This window comes from Perna viridis, chromosome 6 (assembly GCF_037379345.1).
Source record: "Perna viridis isolate PV_CMFRI_1.1 ecotype Kerala chromosome 6, ASM3737934v1, whole genome shotgun sequence".
NCBI lineage: Eukaryota > Metazoa > Mollusca > Bivalvia > Mytilida > Mytilidae > Perna > Perna viridis.
In genome coordinates this window covers 13659368-13681465 of record NC_142450.1, presented here as the reverse complement: position 1 = coordinate 13681465, position 22098 = coordinate 13659368, and the positions used below count along the sequence as shown (strand labels likewise).

Sequence of the window (22098 nt, the reverse complement as noted above, 5' to 3'; positions counted from 1 at the left end):
CAATACCTACATGTACAAAACGTATAAAGCTAATCCCATGTTTGCATATTTCTGTATCATGTACATTTTCTGAAGGTGTTTTAGCATTTTGATACATTCGTGTATGCTTACTTTTATATATTCTTCGCGTAAGCTCATTTTGTTCAGCATATCGGCAAAAAAAACCGAAGTGTTAAAAATAGAAAGACGAAATCTAAATACATGATCTAAACATGAAAACGGGACACTGAGACGATCTGTATACACAATGAGCGAAGAGGATTTCCTACTACAATATGGTTATCATTCGTGCATTGACAGAAGAAGTCAAATATAATAGATATTTTAAATGGTACAGAGGAATTCAAGACAGCAACTTCTACTAAAATTTGATAAAAAAAGACATAGTCACGATAAACGTAATTATAATTTATCGTTGACAGCGATATATGTTTTATATAATTAATTATCGAGATTCAGATTACTGCTCTCCCTCCCACCGTGCAAATCTTTCATCGGCCTGTCATCCTTAGATGATAATAAACTAATTATTTCAAACATTTGAGTATCTACATAATATTTACAGCCCTTATCGTAGGGTCATCGCAGCGTGGTGGCGAGGCAGTTGATTCTAAACATCTGCGGAGCCACGGGAGCATTTTACTGTTACGCAAGCATTGTAGATTTAGCGGCAAAAACGAAAAATTGCATAATGCTTCCTCCCGATTCAATCGAAATGATGAAGTATTTTTGGAAAACTCACTTTCTTAAAATTTCATGTAGTTCGATTGCAAGACATTTGATAATATAATTCATATATTTTTTTTTCATTTATCATGCATGATCATGCAATTCTTTTCTTCTAAATCTCAATTTCTCTTGCTATTTTTTTTTATTATTTGTTAGTTGTTTTTCAAGGGACGGGTAATCGAACCAGTAAAGATTTAAACTCTGTTCCATGAGTACATTTTTCTTTTCTGTGGGGGGAGGGGGTGTTATATTAGAACAATGTTGCCCAACTACAATGTATAAATGTCAACCATAGACGACTCAAGTGAAATGTTATTTTGTTAAAGGTTAAAGCGAAATATATGAACATTTACAAATGTTGACATTTTTTCATCAGTTTAAGTGCGTCTCTTATTACTTGTATCATCAATTAGTACGGAATAAATACATGTGTATGTGATACTTCATACAGTCCAATAGTTTTCAATAAAGTTAAATCCCAAAACGAAAGAAAATTTGAAAACGAAAATTGATCCATCTAAAAAAAAAAAAAGATAATATACGAATAAACTTACTAACACAAGTATTTGATAATAATCGGTAAGTAATCATAGTTTTATTCAATTTACTCATTCTGCTTTTAAGTACAAGGTACAGGAATATTTTCATGAAGACTACTTCTATATGGACCGCTAACTTAGATCAAAGCAATCTGAAACTTAACGTAGTCAAACGGGACTGGCAGGTCAACGGGCTAAACAAAACAACAGCAATAAACCACATTCATGTTAAATTAAATAAGAATTCGTTAATGCTAAGCAGAAATGGAAAATTAGAAACAATAAAAAGCAACAAGCTGGAACATGTACATTTTTGAAATAAAATTATAATTTAAAATGTGTTAACAAACACACCCATTACTCCTGTGTAATTTGATATACATTGAAACAAAGAAAAGATAAACCTGACAGAAAATGAAGTTTTATGCGATAAAAATTAAATTTACTTACCGATTATAATAGTGTCTGGAAGTGCTGAAGATAATACGAGGCTTACATGGTGGTAAATCCATAATAAAAACAAAAATACATTCATCGTCTCCATTTCTAATGAAAATCGAAAATAAAATCACTACACGGAAAATGTCATACTTATCTCATTCTCAACTTAATTCACAAGTACCACTAATCCATTGTGAGTTTACCACATCTTCTTTAAAAGAATATATTTACGAGACGTCTATCCGTCGCAATGTATTTCCGGAATTAAATTAAATCCTGACTTTTGGCTAAGAAACGTTCACTCCAAATAAAATCTTTTCGCGTAAGAACTTTTTCCACCTCTCAGCGTGTTATAAAAATCCTTTGGCAATATCTGAAATAGATTATAATGAAAGCGAGTTAATGTGTGTTACTAATCAAAATGACTAAACACCAGACACATGGCACACTAGCGAGATACTGCAACGTGCTGATAACAAAATGAGTGCGCCTCCCCCTACAATAAAAAAAATCAACTAGTAGATTGAGATCACAATCCCCTCCCTACCAATACTCGTGGTTTCACATGGCACGGTGGCAAGAGACTGACAACAAAATGAATGCGCCCCCTCCTATAAATGAAACACCTTACCAAAATCCGTGGTCTCACATGGCACACTAGCGAGATACTGAACGTCCTGATAGCAAAATGTGTACGCCTCCCCCTACAATCGTCTCCTTACTCACTAACCGTTTGTATATCCCACAATTAACCCGTGTAGAAAAGGCGAACAAATATGAAGCGATTTACTTAAGTAAACGATTACAAATAATAAAACGAAACGGGGAATAATTTATAGATGTTTATACACGTTGAATAGACTTTAATTGTGATTTTCACATATAGGTATATTGCACCTACACAGTGTATGAATTCGACTCCTTTGAAATGGTTTTTAATCTGATTTTAACCCCCAGTATTGTGTAAAATAAATTGAGAATGAAATATTATGCCGAATTATATGATGGACTTTAATGCACAAATTTAACACGTTTTAAAAATTGTGCATTTGTACGATTATAGTTAATTTATTCCATGTGGCCTTTTTAGTGTTAAAATAATTGCTTTGTGTATATTATGTGAAGACAAATTGAAACCATACACCAGAAATAAAATTGAATTCAGTCAGGAAATGATAATATATGGAGCATATTAATTATCATGCCGTATTAAATAATCCATGTGCATGCATGTTTAAATTGCATTGCGGCATTCCGTGCCAACAGATGCAGAAATATAATTCACTCGTCTTGAATTCGCCCTCATAACTAATTTTAATCAGTTATGTTTTATAAGATTATTGCAAATTGATGTGCTTCGAGAATTTCTAGTCGTTTACTGCTATTTGTATAAATAATATGAACGGACCAGTTCTTACTGTATTCATAGATGTATGACCCATAGATATGATGTTAATATATATTTTATCAAATGGTACAAATGTAGCTACATTTACAAGTAGTGCTGCAGCCGAAGTGCAACAACAGATATGGGGACTGAAGCGTGAATTATGGCAGCCGGGTTGTACATGTAGGAAAATCATTGACATGTAAATTATGTTATGTAATTACGAAACGTTTAGGTTCATTTTACGTATATTAGACGCAGTGACGGATTCAGGAGGGAGGGATGTCTGTGCAACTGAACTCCTCCTTTTTTGTTGGAAAATTTCGATGTTATTAATTTATTGCTCCCTTTTATAGATTGGAAACGCAAATGTTTGTAAAAATGTATGTCTATGTGCAGATTTTGAAACCTGCTGCATTATTTAGACTTCAAACATACAATTTAATTTTTAAATAGACGTTTCTAAGATTTTTTTTTCGGAAATACTGTTGGACTAAGATACAATGTACATGTAGTTCAATAGTTTCCAACTAGTACGTGTAGTACGTATTACACTGTCGCCGCGAATCCAATGTGAAGTGCAGCTCATCCGTCATTTATCTACTACATGTACGTAACCCAAAAAATTAATCTTTCAATTACGTAACATCATACACATTTTTCGGCTAAAAAAATGGAAAGTACAGCAAATGTGCATTTATTTACTTGGTAAAAAGTAACAATATTATTTTAACTTTAGTTGATATCAAAATGATCTTACCTTGTTTATCAAAATGTTAACTCTGTCTAATTAATAAGTAAGTATAATGATATAGTCTGATTTATATCCCACCCATATTAATAATAACGTTGTTTTCATAAGCATCAAAAACTACTAGACTACTCAAAGTGAGAGAAAACCCTGACAAAACATTTTCATTACTCAATTAATTCGAAACCTTTTATTTTCGCCCCATGGCATGTTTTAGCACCTCCATTCAAGAAGAGTCGACAGTACTTACCTATGTCATACACTTTCGTATAAAGGTATACTTCGCAAACATCCGTAAAACTCGATAAATGAGCATTTTTATTTAAACGCTTCAATTAAGAAATTTAAAATTCAAATAAATCCATTGAAAATAAACAATCTCTACCAAGCTTTAAACTTTCTCTGCGTATGTATACATTGTGTATTTAAATATTATACTTAAAAGAGTTACGGATTTTTTTCCAAATGTTTCATGAGAAAGTCGTACATTGAAACCATTTTTTTTTTGCAAGTTGGCGATATACTTCAAATTTGAAGGTTAATTCATGGATGTTTTTCAATCCTTCATTTTTTTTTTTGTGTGTTTTAAACTTAAAGTCTTCATCTGGTTTTCTTCTTTCCGTAATGGAATACTTATATTTTCAGATCTCACGCACGAATTTATCCATCTTTCAATTTTTTTGACTGGTTTTATACCGAAATTTTACAATCACATTATTTTTCCCATTTTCTATAATTACGGATAAATTTTGTAAGTTGTGTGTAATGAAAACAGGGGAATATAATGTTATCGGTTATCATGTTTTACGAAAAGCCAAAACATAGTCAATTGAACTTTGGCTTCAAAGCAGTGCCCAGAAGGTTAAAAATAAAGACGGTTCAACATGATATACACAATATGTACCAGTATATACTGACAGTAACTGAAATAAGGCTATATTTAAAGAAATTATCTCCGTTATAGAGTGAACGGACCTGTCAAATTGAAAAGAACTCTAATTTATTGACGAAAATATTCATATACCGCTAATAACGCTTTTAAATAACAAAGAAATAAATATATAGAACGAAATTGATGTTCACTTTTCAATCAACAAATTGTATAATTAAAACGTATATTTGTCAAACCGAGGCCAACTATATTTTTTTTGTACCTTCACGTGTGATCGAATTTAATTAAATACAGACTTTAAATTATATGAATGATAATGTGTTGTTTGTTGACAATAAGGAAATTGAATGTAAATAAAATAATTAATACTATCTCAAATTCCAGTGTAAGTGTGAAATTATTGTTTAATTGTTTTTTTTTTTAAATGACGAATTTAATTTACATCAGTACATATGTAGACCTCCAATTAAATTGAAAGTCCATGGCATCAGTAATTTCATGCGTCAAATGTTCATTTATTTCATTACCAGATAAGTAATCGTATTAATCATTTTACTTAAGAGTTGTGCGTTAATTCAATAAATATTTCTTCCATCTTCCATCGATGGCAGTTCATTTTTACCTTTCGCATACGATGCAGTTTTTGAAAAATTTAAATGAACTTTTACCTCTCTTGCAGTAGAAATTAAAGTTTTATCTTGATAATTCATGATATTTATACACGTAAAATACATGTACATGTAAATGATAGACAAAATAAGAAACATTTTGCTGAAGTCAGTATCTTGCTCTAAATGATGTTAAGGGACGTGGAAAAATTGTACAGCTACATGTATACATTCTATGATACTACTCTTAATAATTTTCGGCATTTGAAAAAATGAGTAGTCTACTCCTGGGCAACAGTGTGTATATCGATGTACGTCCACTGTAGAAAAATATTGATACACGTAGAATTGTCATCATTTTAATAGTCATGATGAAACTTTAAATTCATTTGTAATGAAATACTTGTACTTTTCAAAATAGAAATGTACAATATTAATTGTAGCATGTCGACAGTACAAATGCACCATTACGATACATATAAATATTAATGTAGCTCTATTGTGACGGTTCGTGCACATTTTTCAAAACGTAAACACTGATGACCTTCGCTAATTCCGTTAAGTTTAACCAGTTTCATGAAAACTTTTTTCAAGGGCTTGTGGGACTTGTATTCGTTTATTTTTTGAATGGAGATATAGCTTGCAATGCTATTAGATCTTTGTTGGGGAGCACTTAATCTTACGTTTCAAAGTTCAAGGTTTGGACATCATACCAAATGCATGAAAATGCGTCGTTTTTTGAACGTCTTTACACAGAATTAGTTGCACTGGTGTCTTATTGACTCTCCAAGGTATCTCAAGTACTATAGTCTTTTATACAGAAACTAGCTGTAACAAATCCTGAAAAAAAACCAAGCCAATTTGGCAATGTGTTGTTTCATTGTTAGTGATTGGAGCCAAGATTTTACGAATTCTTTTCGCAAAAATGCTAAAATTGTACTGAAATGTTTCTCCAAATGAATAAATCTTAAGTTCCGCTTTTTAATCATCAAAAATAGGGCAATAAAAGGAACATTAAGTGATACCCCGTCACGAAATTTTGATAAAGGGAGATGGCAAAATGCTCAAAATGGTCTAACAAAAATTGAGCTTAACTTCTATTTTGTTGGTACTGAACACGAGCATATGTTTTCGCACAATTCATACAGAGACTGACTCATTAAGACCTTTGGTGTCATTTTACCCGCCGGGGGATACGTGTAACTTCCAATTTTTCAAGGTTGGGGTGTACCAAATACGCTTTAAAAAAAGTACTGATATTTATATACTTCCAAGCTCAAACCTGACCCATGATTATATAAACACTGAATTAATCACTCATCTGTACACTTAGAGTGGACATCAATTTGTAATTTGTAGTCAATGGGATGTATGTTTTGTTCCATGCTGAGTTTCTGATTAATTAGAGAAGCTGCATTGGTTCCCTTCATATCTTTATTGAAAATTGTTTGTATTACTACATGTACTTTATAGTAATTCAAGGGTCATTATTAACATAACATAATAGGCTTATAAACCATATGGAATTTATATAGTTGACAATAAATTACACAATCAAATTTATATATCACTAGCGGAAAACCATGTACCCATATGTCACTCTTCACGTTGACGTACTCCCAAACAGTTAGAGTGAGGAAACGCTCTCGGACCCACGTGGGGTCTGGGAGTAGGCCAGAGCATCAACAAAGCAGCCTAGCCGCTAGTAGGACATACTCTGACAGTTCTTCGGTCAGGTATCCCGAAGGCTGGGCTTCGCTACCTCCAACTACCTATAGACATATACTAACACAATTCCCTCAAGGGGCGGTCATGCGAGATCCGCAAGGATAGTCAAGACCGTATAAACCACCAATCGACATACCCATATTTTCGGCACATCCCGTACTGTAAAATATAGTAATTACCTTCCCTTGGGCATTTTAATGAACCATATAGCTCTCGAATGCGCATTTGTATACACAAACTAAAAGGGTTAGACTCCTTAAAAGTGGTATTGAGGCTCAGCCGGCTCTCTAAATAAAAATTAAATTTCCACCATAGCCAGAAACACGAAAAACTAACACATGTAAGCCACCCCGACCACAGGTGTTAACAACGTCATCGATCGCTCTTTTGAAGTTTAGACACGTCACAAATTTTGTTCCACCTCGTTTGCCCTGCTAGTGTGTTAAACAAGCGTGTTTTCCAACGGTGCTTAAGGAGATAGACCTAGGGTAAGGGACATAACTCATGAAATCAGTGATATGTTTATATCATATTTAATTTCTCCAAAAACTCTCAAGCTTTCGTCCGAATAAAAGGAATCCAAGTTAATTAGATGCTTACATAAGATTGATGTAAAATGCTATAATACAAACGTTCCAATAATTTTTCAGAGTTGTGTCCCTTACCATCGGTCTGCCTCCTTAATTTCGGTTAAACGTTTCTCATTTTACATCTTTAAGTCTTCTCTTTGTACAATGTACCAGTACTTATAAAAGATATTTATTAAGCATGTAGTGACAGCACACTTACAAATTATCTTCTCAGAAGAGACTCTTTTCTGTACATTGTCTCAGTAATCAACCCAGTTAAGTGTTTCACTTTCAACTACTAGTTAAATTATGATTAATTTATAAACAAAGGAAGTGAACCCCACCGACCATAAAGTGCACGTGCTGACTGCCAGTATATAATATAAACATATCTGTGTATTCAGAATAAATGCATCTTCCACGTGCCGATAAGCTTGGTAACTAATTAAGCTAATAGACAGCAAGTTTATATCTACATACCCACCAGGAGGCGTTACAATTACCCAAACAAATATATCGTTACTTTCGATATCAGTTATATTATTTTTGTCTTAACAACTCTAATTTTGCCCAGCTCTACTAACTAACTGATATTTTTTAGTTTTTACCGCCATTTTGCGCGTGTGTCTAAAAATAATAAGCTTGATACCTCTCGTCTGCTAAACAAAAACAGGTTTAAATTTTGTCACTGTGCCAGTAATTTGTTTTTTACATTGTTGCCAAAATATTTGTAAGTATTTGTCAAACATAACAGACGCATCCAAGGGGATCAATTTGACAAGGTTTTGGCATGTTTCGGCACCATGAAAGCTTTCAAAATCATGTTATCACTTACAAGACGAATTTTCAGCAAATAGGTATATTGAATGTACAAAACATTCCGTCTGATCACGAGTGAACATATTCTTAATTTTAGAAACATTGCGAATCTCTATAGGAGAGGAAGATATTACAAAATATATCATAACATTCGCTTGGTTTAACAAAGATGCTGTAATCAGCGAGTTGTAAATTAATTACAAAATTGTTATATTAACATAAATATTACGTATAAGAAGGAATTATATAATTGGTGAGTGAATTGGTTTACAAGAACCATGACTGCATGCTTGTATCATGACAGACTATTTAGTTTTCGTTCTTAAACTTCACTTTTTTCAGTCGGGTTTAGACGTTTATCATCCACATTTAGGGGACAGGAGAGGTGAAATTAGGTGAAGTAGCAAACTTTCTTCTGGGTTAGTATTGGTCTAGTTCTATCAAAGGTTAAGAGTGGAAACAGTCTGGACGGACACGAAGTAGGACCCCAACAATAAACTAGGTCAAAACTTAAACAATCGATATATCCACCATCACACTCAAATCGTCAGATTCTTGACAGAGTGACCTTAACTAGGTAGACCTAGGCTAAGGGACATAACTCTTGAAATCAGTAATATGCTTCTATGATATTCAATTTCAACATAGCCTAACAAGCTTTCATTTGAAACGCAATGAAATCAGTCCAAGTTACTTATATGTTTACATGAGATTTATAAAATGCTGAATACAAACGTTCCAATGATTTGTAAAAGTTGCGTCCTTTACCCTGGCTAGGTCTGTCTCCTTAAATAAACCCTACAATCTTCTCCTTTAAGGCTATTCACCATTCAGAACGAAAACACAATATTTGGTCACTATAGCCGTCAAGAGAAAATTACCTATTTTGTATATGCCACCCGCAACGGCGAACATTTCGTAGCAGATAATAGGTGTGCAAGTAATTTGCATGCTAGAGGTCCAACAACCATATACTGGACTACCATAAGCCGAATAGGCACGCGGATTCAAGAACTTTTGGCCAATAATAAAGCAAGATGTTGCACGCAATGCAGAAGCAATATACCAAATATCTTAGCATTTCCTGTAATAGAAGCTGAGAAATCTGTTACAAAAATTTCATTATGCAACACCTAAAAACTGCAAAGTCGATCAATAAAGAGGAAGTATAGATGAGCGACGAACCTGAAAAGGGGAGACATGGTACAAGTCATCATGAGAAAGCTACATTACAAATATCTAAGCATTCATCCAATAGAAGCTCAAAAATCTGTTACGAAAAACGTGTACTGGATGGACGGACGGACAAGGTGATTGCAATATGAGTAGGGTGTATAAAAGGTTTCTACATTTGCCATTTGTATGAAATATTGAATACCATTTAACAAAAGGTAAAGAGAAGAATGAATTTTCAGATAAACTATTACAGCTGATGGCTTTTCAATACAATACATAAGGAGATTAAAATATTTGCAATGGGGTTTATAAATCTGGAAACTGCTAATATGCTTTTGGGAAAATCGGTATAATAGTTCATAAGTAGTAATCTCCGAATGGTGGCATAAAGATTCTCATATCAGAAACATGTCTGCAAATCCCTGTCAAAAAACAACTCTAATAGTGCACTCTCTCTCTCTCTCTCTCTCTCTCTCTCTCTCTCTCTCTCTCTCACACACACACACACACACACACACACACACACACACACACACAAACACACACACATATACAGATACGCGATAAGATCATGCAATTCTAATCTCTCAGGTGAACTGTCAGAAGAGCTGGATCTAGGACAGTTAAAATATTTCTGCTATTATACCCAGCTCTTTTGATAGTTATAGCAATGCCGTTTCTACGAGAACATCTCCACTGGTGGAGTAGGTTCTACTGCTAGAACTGTCAGTAGATCTGACTCTAGAACTGTTTTAAATCTGTCATAGAACTGTTCTTCTGACACTTCTAGGGCAGTTTTGTGAGACGTTAGAACCGACCTCATCTGTACATGATTGATTTCCTAAAAGTGTTTTATGCAGCCAAGTCTGATGACTCCATGTATATCCCTATGGTGGTTATTATGATATATTTATTCACATGGAAACGAAAACAATGTATTTCTTTATTGGCACGCTAGATCTAACACCCACCCATTATAATCAGACTTAGATTAACTTCGCCATTCAGTGTAACCAGGATTAACGTGACACACAATACACCAGAGAAGGTACCAATGAGTAAATTTCAGATTTTTCATTTAGGTAACGAACACATGTAGTAAAATTTTTAAGATCTTATTTTAATCAGACTAGACAAATGAATGATTCGGAAAATCTGTATTGTTAGATAATCAAAAAAACACAATTGATTTCGTTTGCTGCTGAAAAGTAAATAAAAATTTTCGCTTGCAAAGAAAATAAATCTTATCCGACATCAAATCATAGGCCCCATTCAGGATAAAAATGGTCGCCGCCTTTTATATTACTGTGTGTTCCATCCACTTGACTGAATATATGTACATGTACATGTATAGGTCTACCATTGACATACTATTTAGTATCCCGCAAAACATACGGATCGGACAGTTGCAATACTGTCAGTCTATATTCCTGAACATCAATGTAATTTGTTACATGTGTATTTTTTAACTTGAAAAGTACATCGTGGTTGAAAAAATAAGTTTACACCAAATTTGATAAGTTATTAGTTCAAATCGGCATGTCAATCGATCCTCTTCTATTTGTGATATCATAGACACATGGACCAAAGTTTGTAAGCTTAGTTCGCTTTCACGCTTATTTAAAAGGAGAACAAAAAAAAAAAAAAAACGGGCGCAATAGCTCAATTGGGCTTTCGGTCCTGGGAAAAAATATGAATGATATACTGGTACCAACACCTTTCAACAAACTTGTTATCCTCCATCTAAGTGAAATTGTCCCGCCAAAGCCTATTATACGGGGACAAATATCAATTTGTTCCATCCAAGTGCCCAATTTCCCCTTGACAATTGTCCCGTTTTACTTCAATAAAATGAAAAGTTAACCCACATCCAGATAAGTTTCTAAGTGTGTTCACATATCCTAGCTGAACACAGAATGTTTACAAATTGCAAGTAAAACAGTTTTAAAGCTACACCTTAAAGACAAAAGGAATAACTAGAAGAAGATACAAATATACATGTATATGTACATGTATTTATGTTATCATAAATGAGAACTGAATTGCTTACATTGCTTATAGGCTAATTACTCTACACATGTAACACTATAAAATTGTAGTAAATATATCATATGATTTTCTGCAACGAAACCATAATACTGTGTGATCAATTATTGATAACGAAATGTTACAAATATCGACAAGAAATTTATAATACATGTACAACGATCGTTTCGTAAAATAATTCGATGAAACACATTTCTGACTAATTGAAAATTTACACAAAAAGCATGAAACACTTCATTATTTAATTTGTGATATCTGTGAGTTTAAGTCGTGCTTATTTTAATGTGATGAGGGAAAATTTTGAAGTATTGTAATGTTTACAGTAAAAGATACTCTTCAAAGATCTCTGATGATTTGAATTTATTCTCGTCAAAGTCTTTCTTTTAACTAAAGAGTCGATCCATCTGATATTTTTCAAAATTTCACTGATTAAACGCAAGAAGTTAAAAAAATAAAATGATTAAAAATCATGGGGTTAAGAAAAAAATACCATTACGCGGTTAAGCTTAGGATTACTGAAGCCTCACTGATTGAGGCTATATATGTATAACATTAGCTCAGCATTTGTGCATGGTTTTGATCTTGTGGCTTCCTTTGTCGACAAAGAGCATAGAGCATGCACATAGATCAACCGAAAAAGTAATGACACTGCTCTCATTTGCAATAACTCAACATGACTCCACTTGAAGTATAGTTATTAAATACTGCTGATAGAGTGCAGGATTTCCACTCAAGGATAGATTAATAAGCAATAAGTTATTCTGCAAATGTTTTATCTTATCTGCGCTGGATTACATACTGAAATGCTATAAACATGGGTAATAACTTCGCATATATTTCTTTTTTTATTTGAAAAGCAGCATGCAAGAATCCGTGGAGTTATCTCAATAAATAAGTATTTCAAAAAGACCCGTTAGAATGCATACGATTTACATTTTGCTTGTTGTAAGATAATATTTTCCTTCTAATCAGATTTATAATTTGGGACTGAAACCATATCGTTCAACGCTCCCTGTATTATTTATATTCTATAATTGAGTGCAGAGAGGTAAGCGATAGATTGAACTTTTAAAATTAACAAAAGAATGAAAATCGAGCGTTACATGTACAACAAAATGCATGCATGTGACTGAAAAGTGTTGAAAACACCAACTGCGCAATTCAGGAACAGATTCGTTTAAACGTTTAAAAGTTTATAAGATTCAAGCCATAATAATTATGTTCAGCATTTTTCTGATGGAATGGTATGTACTGTGTTACAGTTAAAAAGAGATCCATGTACTTTTACTCAGGGTGTCGTTCGGTCCTCTGCGAATAATTTTCTGTTGCATCTTTTTGTAGCCGCTTATTCTTAAACTAATCCGAAACGGTCGTGTACGGTATGACATCTTGAGGTACAGTTTCAAAGAGATTCAAACACTTCCATTCTATTGTCCAGACAGCAAGGACCCTCATGTTCCTGGTCCTTTTTTGTCTTTACTACTAAACGCTTGAAATTACACCCCCTAAAAAAAAAAAACAAAAAAAAAAAACAACTTTCATTTGTGGTATACAGATGTATGCCACAAATTTATTAGAGGTCCTTGCACTTAAACTAAACTCATTAGTGTCTGGACTTTAAATACCATATGTCCAAAGACTCTGGACGATCACGACAACAGCGCCATACAACCGCGGTTTATTTTGCGGTCGTATTAAAACGGTTTTTGGACATTGCTACCCAGCTGAATGACACCTTCCCAATAATTAACGCTACAAAATATATTTCAAAGAAGAATTATTGTCACATTTGCGTATATTAATTGATTAGATCTAGAATGAAAAATGAAAAAGATATATGAGATTGTTTGAATCTGTTGTAAGTATACTGTTATATGCAACTACGGAAACATATTTGGGTCAATTTTACACTGGAGAAAATATTTAAAAATTTGAGGACACGAGTCCAGCATAAAATTGACCCTAATTGGCTTTCATAGTATCTGTACAGTGATACATGTAATAATTATGATGTGCAAACCTGGGGCGAATCCAGACACTTTAAAAAGGGGGTGCCAGCCGGGGTTCCTCAGAAAAAGGGTGAGGTGTTAGGACATTATTTAAATTATTTACCTTTTTTGTCAATTTTAGCATGAAAATGACAAATCTTCCAATACAAAAGTGGTGCCAACCACATTCACCCCCTCTGGATCCATCACTGCAAATTGAATTTTATTATTTTAATGATACTAGTAATATCTGAAATACACACTGCTCTTATAGTACGCAACTCACAACAGAAATTGCCATCTCATTACTCTATGCATGTACATTGTACTACAGTATACATGAACCTGTCTAAATTTGCCACAAAATGGCGATTATGGAGATACTGATCAAATAACTTAGCAATGATGTAGATACTGTTCTAATGACACTGTTGATAATTTGTTAATGACTTATGTCTCCATCTGATTGAATACTTGGACAGAAATAGATTCGCACTTAAAGTCGAGATAAAATGAATGGGTATGGTAATTTGTTACCACTGAGCATAAATCACTGCTTTTATTTTTACAATAGTTTCTTATGTGGAGGGCATTATCAGAATAAATTGACTGCTCGAGGGACACGAATGCTTCAAACCGAGGGCGAGGGCATTATCAATGTTGAAAGAAAATATCACGTCCCTATATTTGGACAGTCATTGTAGGTTTCTTCTACAAAAGCAAATATATTGACTGTAAAGGTAAAGACCATCGAAGAATCTGAAGGGAGCATTATCGTAAGGTGATGCCCTGGCATTATCATGTGGCGATGCCTTCTTCACAATTTAACGCATATTAATGATTTTTAACCAATAAGATTGTTTGCTGATATTAAATAAACTTTATCGTTAGTTTTATTACCCCTAGTATTGATCAAAGAGGTGTGTCCAACTCTCCGATGTTATCTAAGTGAGCGGGGTTAACAGTACATGTACATGTTTCGAACTATCATAGTTACTACATGTGTGATCAGTTTTAACCTCTCACAAAACTCTCCTAGAACTGTCAGAACAACAGTTCTATGACAGATATAGAACAGCTCAGGGACGGCTCTAGAGCCAGCTCTTCTGACAGTTCGAATAGAGCTGACTTATCTAGTAGTACTTTTTCATAAAGCTGGCTCTACTAGTAGAACTGTTTGTGTAGAGCCGGCTCTACTAGAACTGTTGGAAGAGCTGGCTCTAGTAGTATATAACTGTTCTCATAGAGCCAGTTCCGGTAGTAGAACTGTGAGAAGAGCTGGCTCTAGTAGTATATAACTGTTCTCATAGAGCCAGTTCCGGTAGTAGAACTGTGAGAAGAGTTGGCTCTAGTAGTATATAACTGTTCTCATAGAGCCGGTTCCGGTAGTAGAACTGTGAGAAGAGTTGGCTCCAGAACTGTTCTATATCACTTTTAGAACTGTCCTATAGCCGGCTCTTCTGATGGTTCACCTTAGAGATTAGAACTGATCTCAACTGTACATGACACGTCATATACCACATTCCCCTGCAATCTCATAGGATCACAAAATAAAAAAGCCAACATGATGAGACCTTCTCACCAAGTACTAGAATAGCGATTTATGATAGGCAATGTCCCATCTTCATTTCAGGTAATTAATATGGAACGCCGTAGCTTTCATATGTTTACATCGCAGTTTAATGTTGTGCAGTGAAATGCCCAGTTAAAAAACTTCATTATATTGACTCCGTATTTAAAGATGGTTAGCAGCTGAATCAATTAACCGATCGTTTATACTACTAAACGCAATCTTCAAGCTATAACTTGTTAAGTTCACATTACATAAAGGTGCGTTTATTTGTCAAGCTGAATCATTAACAATAAAGGATGTGTCGTTAAAATTGCTTGATGTTGGATGAAACTTACTTATTTTGACTTCAAACTAGAGCTGGTTAAGACAATTTTTTTTATATTCTCCTTCAAAGGGTAGAGCTAGTATGTTTATAAATTGTGCTTATTTGAAACTTTAAGCGTCATTGAAAAAGAGTTCGCAAAATTTGTCACCTGTCTGTAAGAGATGGGAAATTCATTTCTTAAGGGACAAATTGGAAAATAAATGTAATTTTCTTTTTTTCAATAGTTCTTTAAGTTGCCCTTTTTGAAAATAAGTATCATGTCAAAACCATGAAAAGTTTCTAAATGTAACATACTAATTAAATGATATAAGTTTCTATATACCAATAATTACATATACCTTACCTGTGATTAAGGTGACAGGAAGTTGATAAATCGTTTCAATATGGAAACATATTCACGATGTATTCAGCAACAATATTTTGTTTATTGAGAGCAAACAAAAGCACAAAATAGAACATTTATCTACGTGTACTAATTCCCCATCTAAAACTGACGCACTTGATTGACAATAGAACAAGACTTAGTACATATGTATTTATAGTACAAGAAAAACTGGATACCCAAGTTAAAAGACATTCTGTCCATTCATTATTTATTGTTTAGACTATAAACTGAAGAAGTACCCTTGCTTTGAAGAATAATGTAAATTTTGACTGTTTATTGCAACCTGGTCATTAACGCTACTTAATCAGCGATGCGTGCGCAATGATATGATATAATACCTACTAATATCTACCCAAGTGGGGTAACGATATCATATGTCATTGAAACAACATTAAAAGTAGGTAAATGTGACGCAGCGTACTGTAAGCCAGCCCCTACTGCTCGAAAAAAAAAATAATTGGGATGACGATATTGGCCCCTAAGACTTCCCTTTTCGGAATTTCTTGATCTGCCATTGCACAGGGAGCACAAAGGGACGGAAAGCGAAAATATATCTTATTCAATGGACCAAAATAGATGTGATGGCCCTTTGATACCTTGAACAACTGGTCGCTGAAGGAAATGTTTTATGTTTTTTTAGTAATATCAAACCAACAGTAATTTCAGATGGATTCTCAAATTCAAGGAGCTATAATGTGATTCCAGTATATACATACTAACATTTTTCACCCAGATGAGGTTGTCTCACAGACATATTCACCATATCCATTCTCCTTATACGTAGGCGTCCAATCCTGGAGTTTGAAACACCTCTTGTTAGAAAATTGTGTAGTATATACAAAAATAAACAAATAATAGCCTCGAAACTTTCCCCTTAATTACATTTCTTGATTGAACTCATTCATACATCTCTGTATCCCCCCTATAGATATTAACATGTACGTATCATAACTCATTTATACATCTCTGTTTCCGCCCCTATAGATACGTACATGTACGTACCATAACTCATTTATACATCTCTGGATCCGTCCCGATAGAAATGTACATGTACGTACCATGACTCATTTACACATCTCTTGATCCGTCCCTATAGAAATGTACATGTACGTACCATGACTCATATACACATCTCTTGATCCGCCCCTATAGACACGTACATGTACATGTACGTACCCTAACTCATTTATACATCTCTGGATCCGCCTTTATAGACACTAAATAAAATGCAACAAAATACTGCTTGGTTGCAAAAGAAAAAAAAATAGTACATTTTTTACAATGAACGAGATTGTATTTGAGCTACTTTTTTTAAGTATCCAAGCGGAAGATGTTCCACAGTTTCGTAATCACATAATTTTGGAGCGTCCCTTGGTAGTTTAGACGTTTATGTCACTCGTCTGCTTCGATTTGCAAACTAATATACAGCCTAACTGGCTTCATTATGGAACCAATTTACAACCAGAAGTTTGTAATTGTTTCTTTGTTAAGTGTGATTTAAAGTCCCAATTGTCTACAAGACAAATTTGAATGACATTTTTCCCTTTAAATCTATTATTGGACGGAATTACAGAACTGTAACTGGAAGATAGATCGCCAGTTTGTCCACTGGGACAGGCAATTTTACTACAAAATTAATTTTTTTGACGCTTGTAGTTTCGTAACTTTTTATCTTAACTTGTTTAGTCCCGCTTTGATCGGGCTGAAGCAACAAACTTATATCAATTTGTGCTTACGATGTGCCTTATTTGAACTTATCCTCATATACAATCGATTTAGAGCAGTTTTAGCGATTTCTAATGCATGTTTTATGGAAGGGAGTGGCACACACAAAATTATTATGAGTATTGCATAAACAGTGACAAGGTTTTAAATCAATTGACAATCTTAGACAAAAATATATTCATATAACCTGTAAAAATAAAACGTGACCCTTGCGTTGTTGCGTGAAATGAGGTGTGCAGACTTGAAACAGACATCGTTCTGCACGATGACTGGACCCAACCAAATATTTTAATATTTTGAATATTTGATATTCATACGAAAGGTTTGATGTGTTATTTTGTCTCCCACGAAAAAAGGCGAGAAGTTAGGTATGTTAGTCTGCACGATAGCCTGTTAAGTTAACTTTTGCCCAAACTGTCTATTTTACTAATAATAGACTATTTTACTACGACCAATATTCATCCATTAATTGCTGTTAACTATTACGTGCAGGTCTAGATCTTAAATACACATTTTAGGAGACATTTATATATCGTCAGATTTTGTTAGCATGTAAATATTGCACCCGAATGTAGTGTTCTTGATATCTTTATTGCGTGATAGTAACTGCAATGGGGTATAAAAATGTCATTTCTTTCTATATTTTTGCTATCGAGGTAAAGACTTTGAATGAATCGTCCAGACTAGTAAGTGCAAAATATATCATCGAAGACATTTACAGTTGATATACGACCATGCTTATCATTCAAATTTTTACATACATCGTGTAATGCATGACTTGATGGAAACAAAAAATAAAATAGTTACTTGTAAATGGAACAGTTAAGGAGGTAGACCTAGGGGAAGGGACATAACTCATGAAATCAGAGATATGTTTGTATCTTATTCAATTTCAACAAAGCCTATAAAGCTTTCATTTGAAATAGATTGAAATCAATCCAAGTTACTTTGATGCTTACATTACATTGATGTAAAATGCAGAGTACAAACGTTCCAATGATTTGTAATGAGTTGTGTCCCTTAACCTATGTCTGCCTCCTTAAATCAACAACAATTTAATATCACGTACAGTTCGTAATTGTTGGAAGTTGGCAGCATTCAAACCCGTATGTATTAGAAACAGTTCGGATGCAACGAATATTCGAAACGAATTAAAATCTGCAAAGTGAAGATTAAAATGCCGATTTTAATACTTTAAATTCCTTTAAATTGCATTAAAAATACATGTTCGACAATGCATTACATAAATGTAAATCACATACAAACCATCTTTATCAAAAATAACCTCTCGTCGTCACCGATAACACTATCATCACCGTTTACTACCATGTCATAGCATACATAAATGCATGCTAAATAAAAAAAAAGTAGTAAAATAACGTTACACTTGGATGCACACCACGTACAAAGTCGGTATGCTCCTTACAAACATGCGTTAATTACATTTGAATGACGTGACAATGAGAGTTCTGCGACTGTATGAACAAATATTGGCTGATTCTGATGATTATGAATTCCGCAAAATTATCCCTGAATAGTGTACAATATAGTGAATTATATAAAGTTGTGTTACCCAAGATGCGTATGTCGAATTACCATGACGTCATCAATTGCATAATCGGGTAAGATCACAGCATTAATCAACGAAATAATACCTTTTTAATTGCGGCCTGCCTAGCATTAATTGCAATATTTGACAATATGAAATTATATTATATTTAGCAGCAGTTCTATAACCTAACTTTACAACAGAGAATTTAATTTTTCACTTATAAATAAACTTGTCTATTGCAATGACGCTATATAAATGGATCTCCGCTTTTATTCCCTCTTGAGGATAGCACTGTCAGTAAAATACTTCCAATTTAGTTTAAAACCATAGAAATGCTGTACAGATGATTGTAGCAAAAATTCTATAGAGGAAAAGAAAAATTGAAATAAAAGTATATAGTTCACTTGCATGACATTCGGGCTGTCATAGAAAATGTGTCACACGACTTTTTTAAGGTTATGCATAATGTGAATTTTCGTAACAGATATTGAAGGGTATGCTTAGATATCCAGTATATCGTTTTTTTCATGATGCGTAGTACTGTATCTCTCTTTACCAAATTTAACAGGAATGGTTTGGAGGGAGACTTCTTAGTATGATGTAGCGTGAACTATCTTGTTTCTTATTGTCGTGCAAACAGGAAGTAACATTTTCAACCTAAACCATATGTTACTATAGTCTTCTATAACCAACATGTACTTGTGCTCTATGAAACCATGTTAACACGAGTAGTTTCCGCTGAATCTATTTACAATTCAAAATACTAATAAGATAATTAATTGGAAAGAGTAAATAACCAAAATACAAGTGCCGAAGTACGCCTAGATTTAACGAGAGTGCGGAAATTGTTCTGCGCACGAGTTAAATTTTAATGCGTTCTTGGCACGAGTGATTATATGCGGATTATTCACTACAAACAATTGATTATCCTATTTATTATATAGGTTTTCTCCATTATTCGTTGCTATTTTCAACATAAATTAAAAAAATTCTGAACGGCGGACTGATGTTCGTGTTGTGACGTTCCGGCGGGAGAAAGTGCTAGAGTGAAATTATACCTAATTTATTTTCCATTGTGATTTTTTTACTGTGGAAACATTCGGTAAATCACTGTTATCTATATATGATATATACTCATATAGCAATCCGATTTGACTAACAGTGTCATGTGCTATTTAAAAAGAACAAACTTTTGTATAAAACTGTTACAAACCAGATAAATGTTTGACAACAATCTCAAATCTTGAGTTTTCGAATATTTGGACTGTCATTCTTAACTCTTGTATTAAAAATGAAATCAAGGACCCATGCAGTTTGTCGGTGTATCCATCAGCACCATGAACATTGATTGTCATAGTCTTCCTTTCCTCTTTCGTCTACCCCGGACTTGACTTTTTATAAACAACTTGGCTGGTGTTTCTAGAAAAGCGGAGGACGCTTACCCTACCGGTGCACCTGGTCCATGCTCCCCAGTTTTTAGTGGAGTCCGAGTTGCCCAGTTGCTTTTGTTACTTTGTACGTATTATTTTAGTTACTTTTTGTTCTTTGTTGTGTATGTCTGTTTTCCATGTCTGATCTTTGTCCCTGGATTACATCCTTTTGATTACCGCTAGAATCTTGGTTTCCTTGATTACTCTTTCCGACAATAGCAATACTTTCCTTTAGCTGTTTAGTTAAAAAAACTCAAATTATGACTAATAATTAAAATAACCACAAATTTGCAATTGGATTATTGAGACAATTGTTTAATACGCTCCCGAAGGGAGCGTTTATGGTTGTATTATCAACTTGGTTCCATATACTTATGGCAAGAAAAAGCATCAATATCCGGTTTGTTCCTGCATTTTCAGGAGCTCAAAAACAGCATAATGGCAGCTTCATTTGCGTATACTTGTATATGTGCGATTGAGAGCCAAACCAGTCTCGGAAAATATTTGCTAGTTTCAATAATTAAATACAAATCGAATCATAGCTTTTCCAAGATAGGGTTGACCTTATAGTCTGCAGTATGGCGCCCGGATGTTTACGAAAATTACGTAGTCAATATTACCCATAATTCTCGGGTCATAAAAATCGCGAAACGAAAACGAAACGAAAGTAATCGATAAAAGAAAGAATCGAAACGAATCAATACGATAAAATAAATCAAATCATAATAAAAACATAATTAAACGATATAAATCGACACAGAATGAAGCAAAACTAAGTTGAATAAAAGAACTATTTTAAATTACAAGAACCATAATGTTTATCCGTGCCGGACAATGCGACCCAAAGACATTTCGGACCATGAAAATCAATAAGTCCTTATGAATGCCGGACATTTCTGCCAATAGACATATCAGACTATGACAATAAGTATAATACGCTAGGACATATAAGTGCAAAAATTACCACATTTGAAGGTTATAAATATAATATATCAAATCTGGGGAGAGAGCTGACAAAATTATCAAAGTTGTTTTTAATTAATGTTTCTTCGGGAGCGTTAAAAGGTTTCACATTCATCATATTATCAGATACAACCTCATTATGGTGTAAACTTCCATTTACCCTATTCACTGACCACAATATATTTCCCCTTTTCCATTTAAAGATCCCGATTTACACTACGATTTATAAAAAAAAAAATATTAATCTGAAATTTGAAATTTTTCGCCTGAATATGACTTTATTACAACGTAAATACAGTTCTTTACATATAGTATACTTTCTGCAATTGTATGTTCATGTAGCAGTTTTATGAAAAAAGGCACATTTAAGGCACCCGTGCAGGTCCGGGTGTTAAAAGAATAGGCTTGCAGCAGCGCTAAGCTTGTCGTAAAAGGCGACTAAATAGTGCTCAGAACCCTAGCCGGGGGCTAG

General features: G+C 33.9%; 1 protein-coding gene across 3 annotated transcripts in view; it reads right to left on the bottom strand.

Annotated features, from left to right (window-relative positions):
* The window catches only part of LOC148613731 (glutamate receptor ionotropic, kainate 2-like), a 76338-nt gene that overhangs the window by 32110 nt on the left and 22130 nt on the right, over window positions 1-22098 (bottom strand). The window contains exons 2-3 of one of the 3 annotated variants that reach the window (XM_088587304.1): window positions 12968-13190; window positions 1719-2082 (exon numbers count right to left, since the gene is read on the bottom strand). In XM_088587304.1, the coding sequence (XP_088443430.1) occupies window positions 1719-1812 (94 nt within the window). In that variant the 5' untranslated portion in view covers window positions 1813-2082; window positions 12968-13190. Of the gene's footprint in view, window positions 1-1718; window positions 2083-2340; window positions 2491-12967; window positions 13191-22098 lie in introns of those variants that run through there. The other 2 variants (XM_088587303.1, XM_088587302.1) reach the window with 2 other exon arrangements.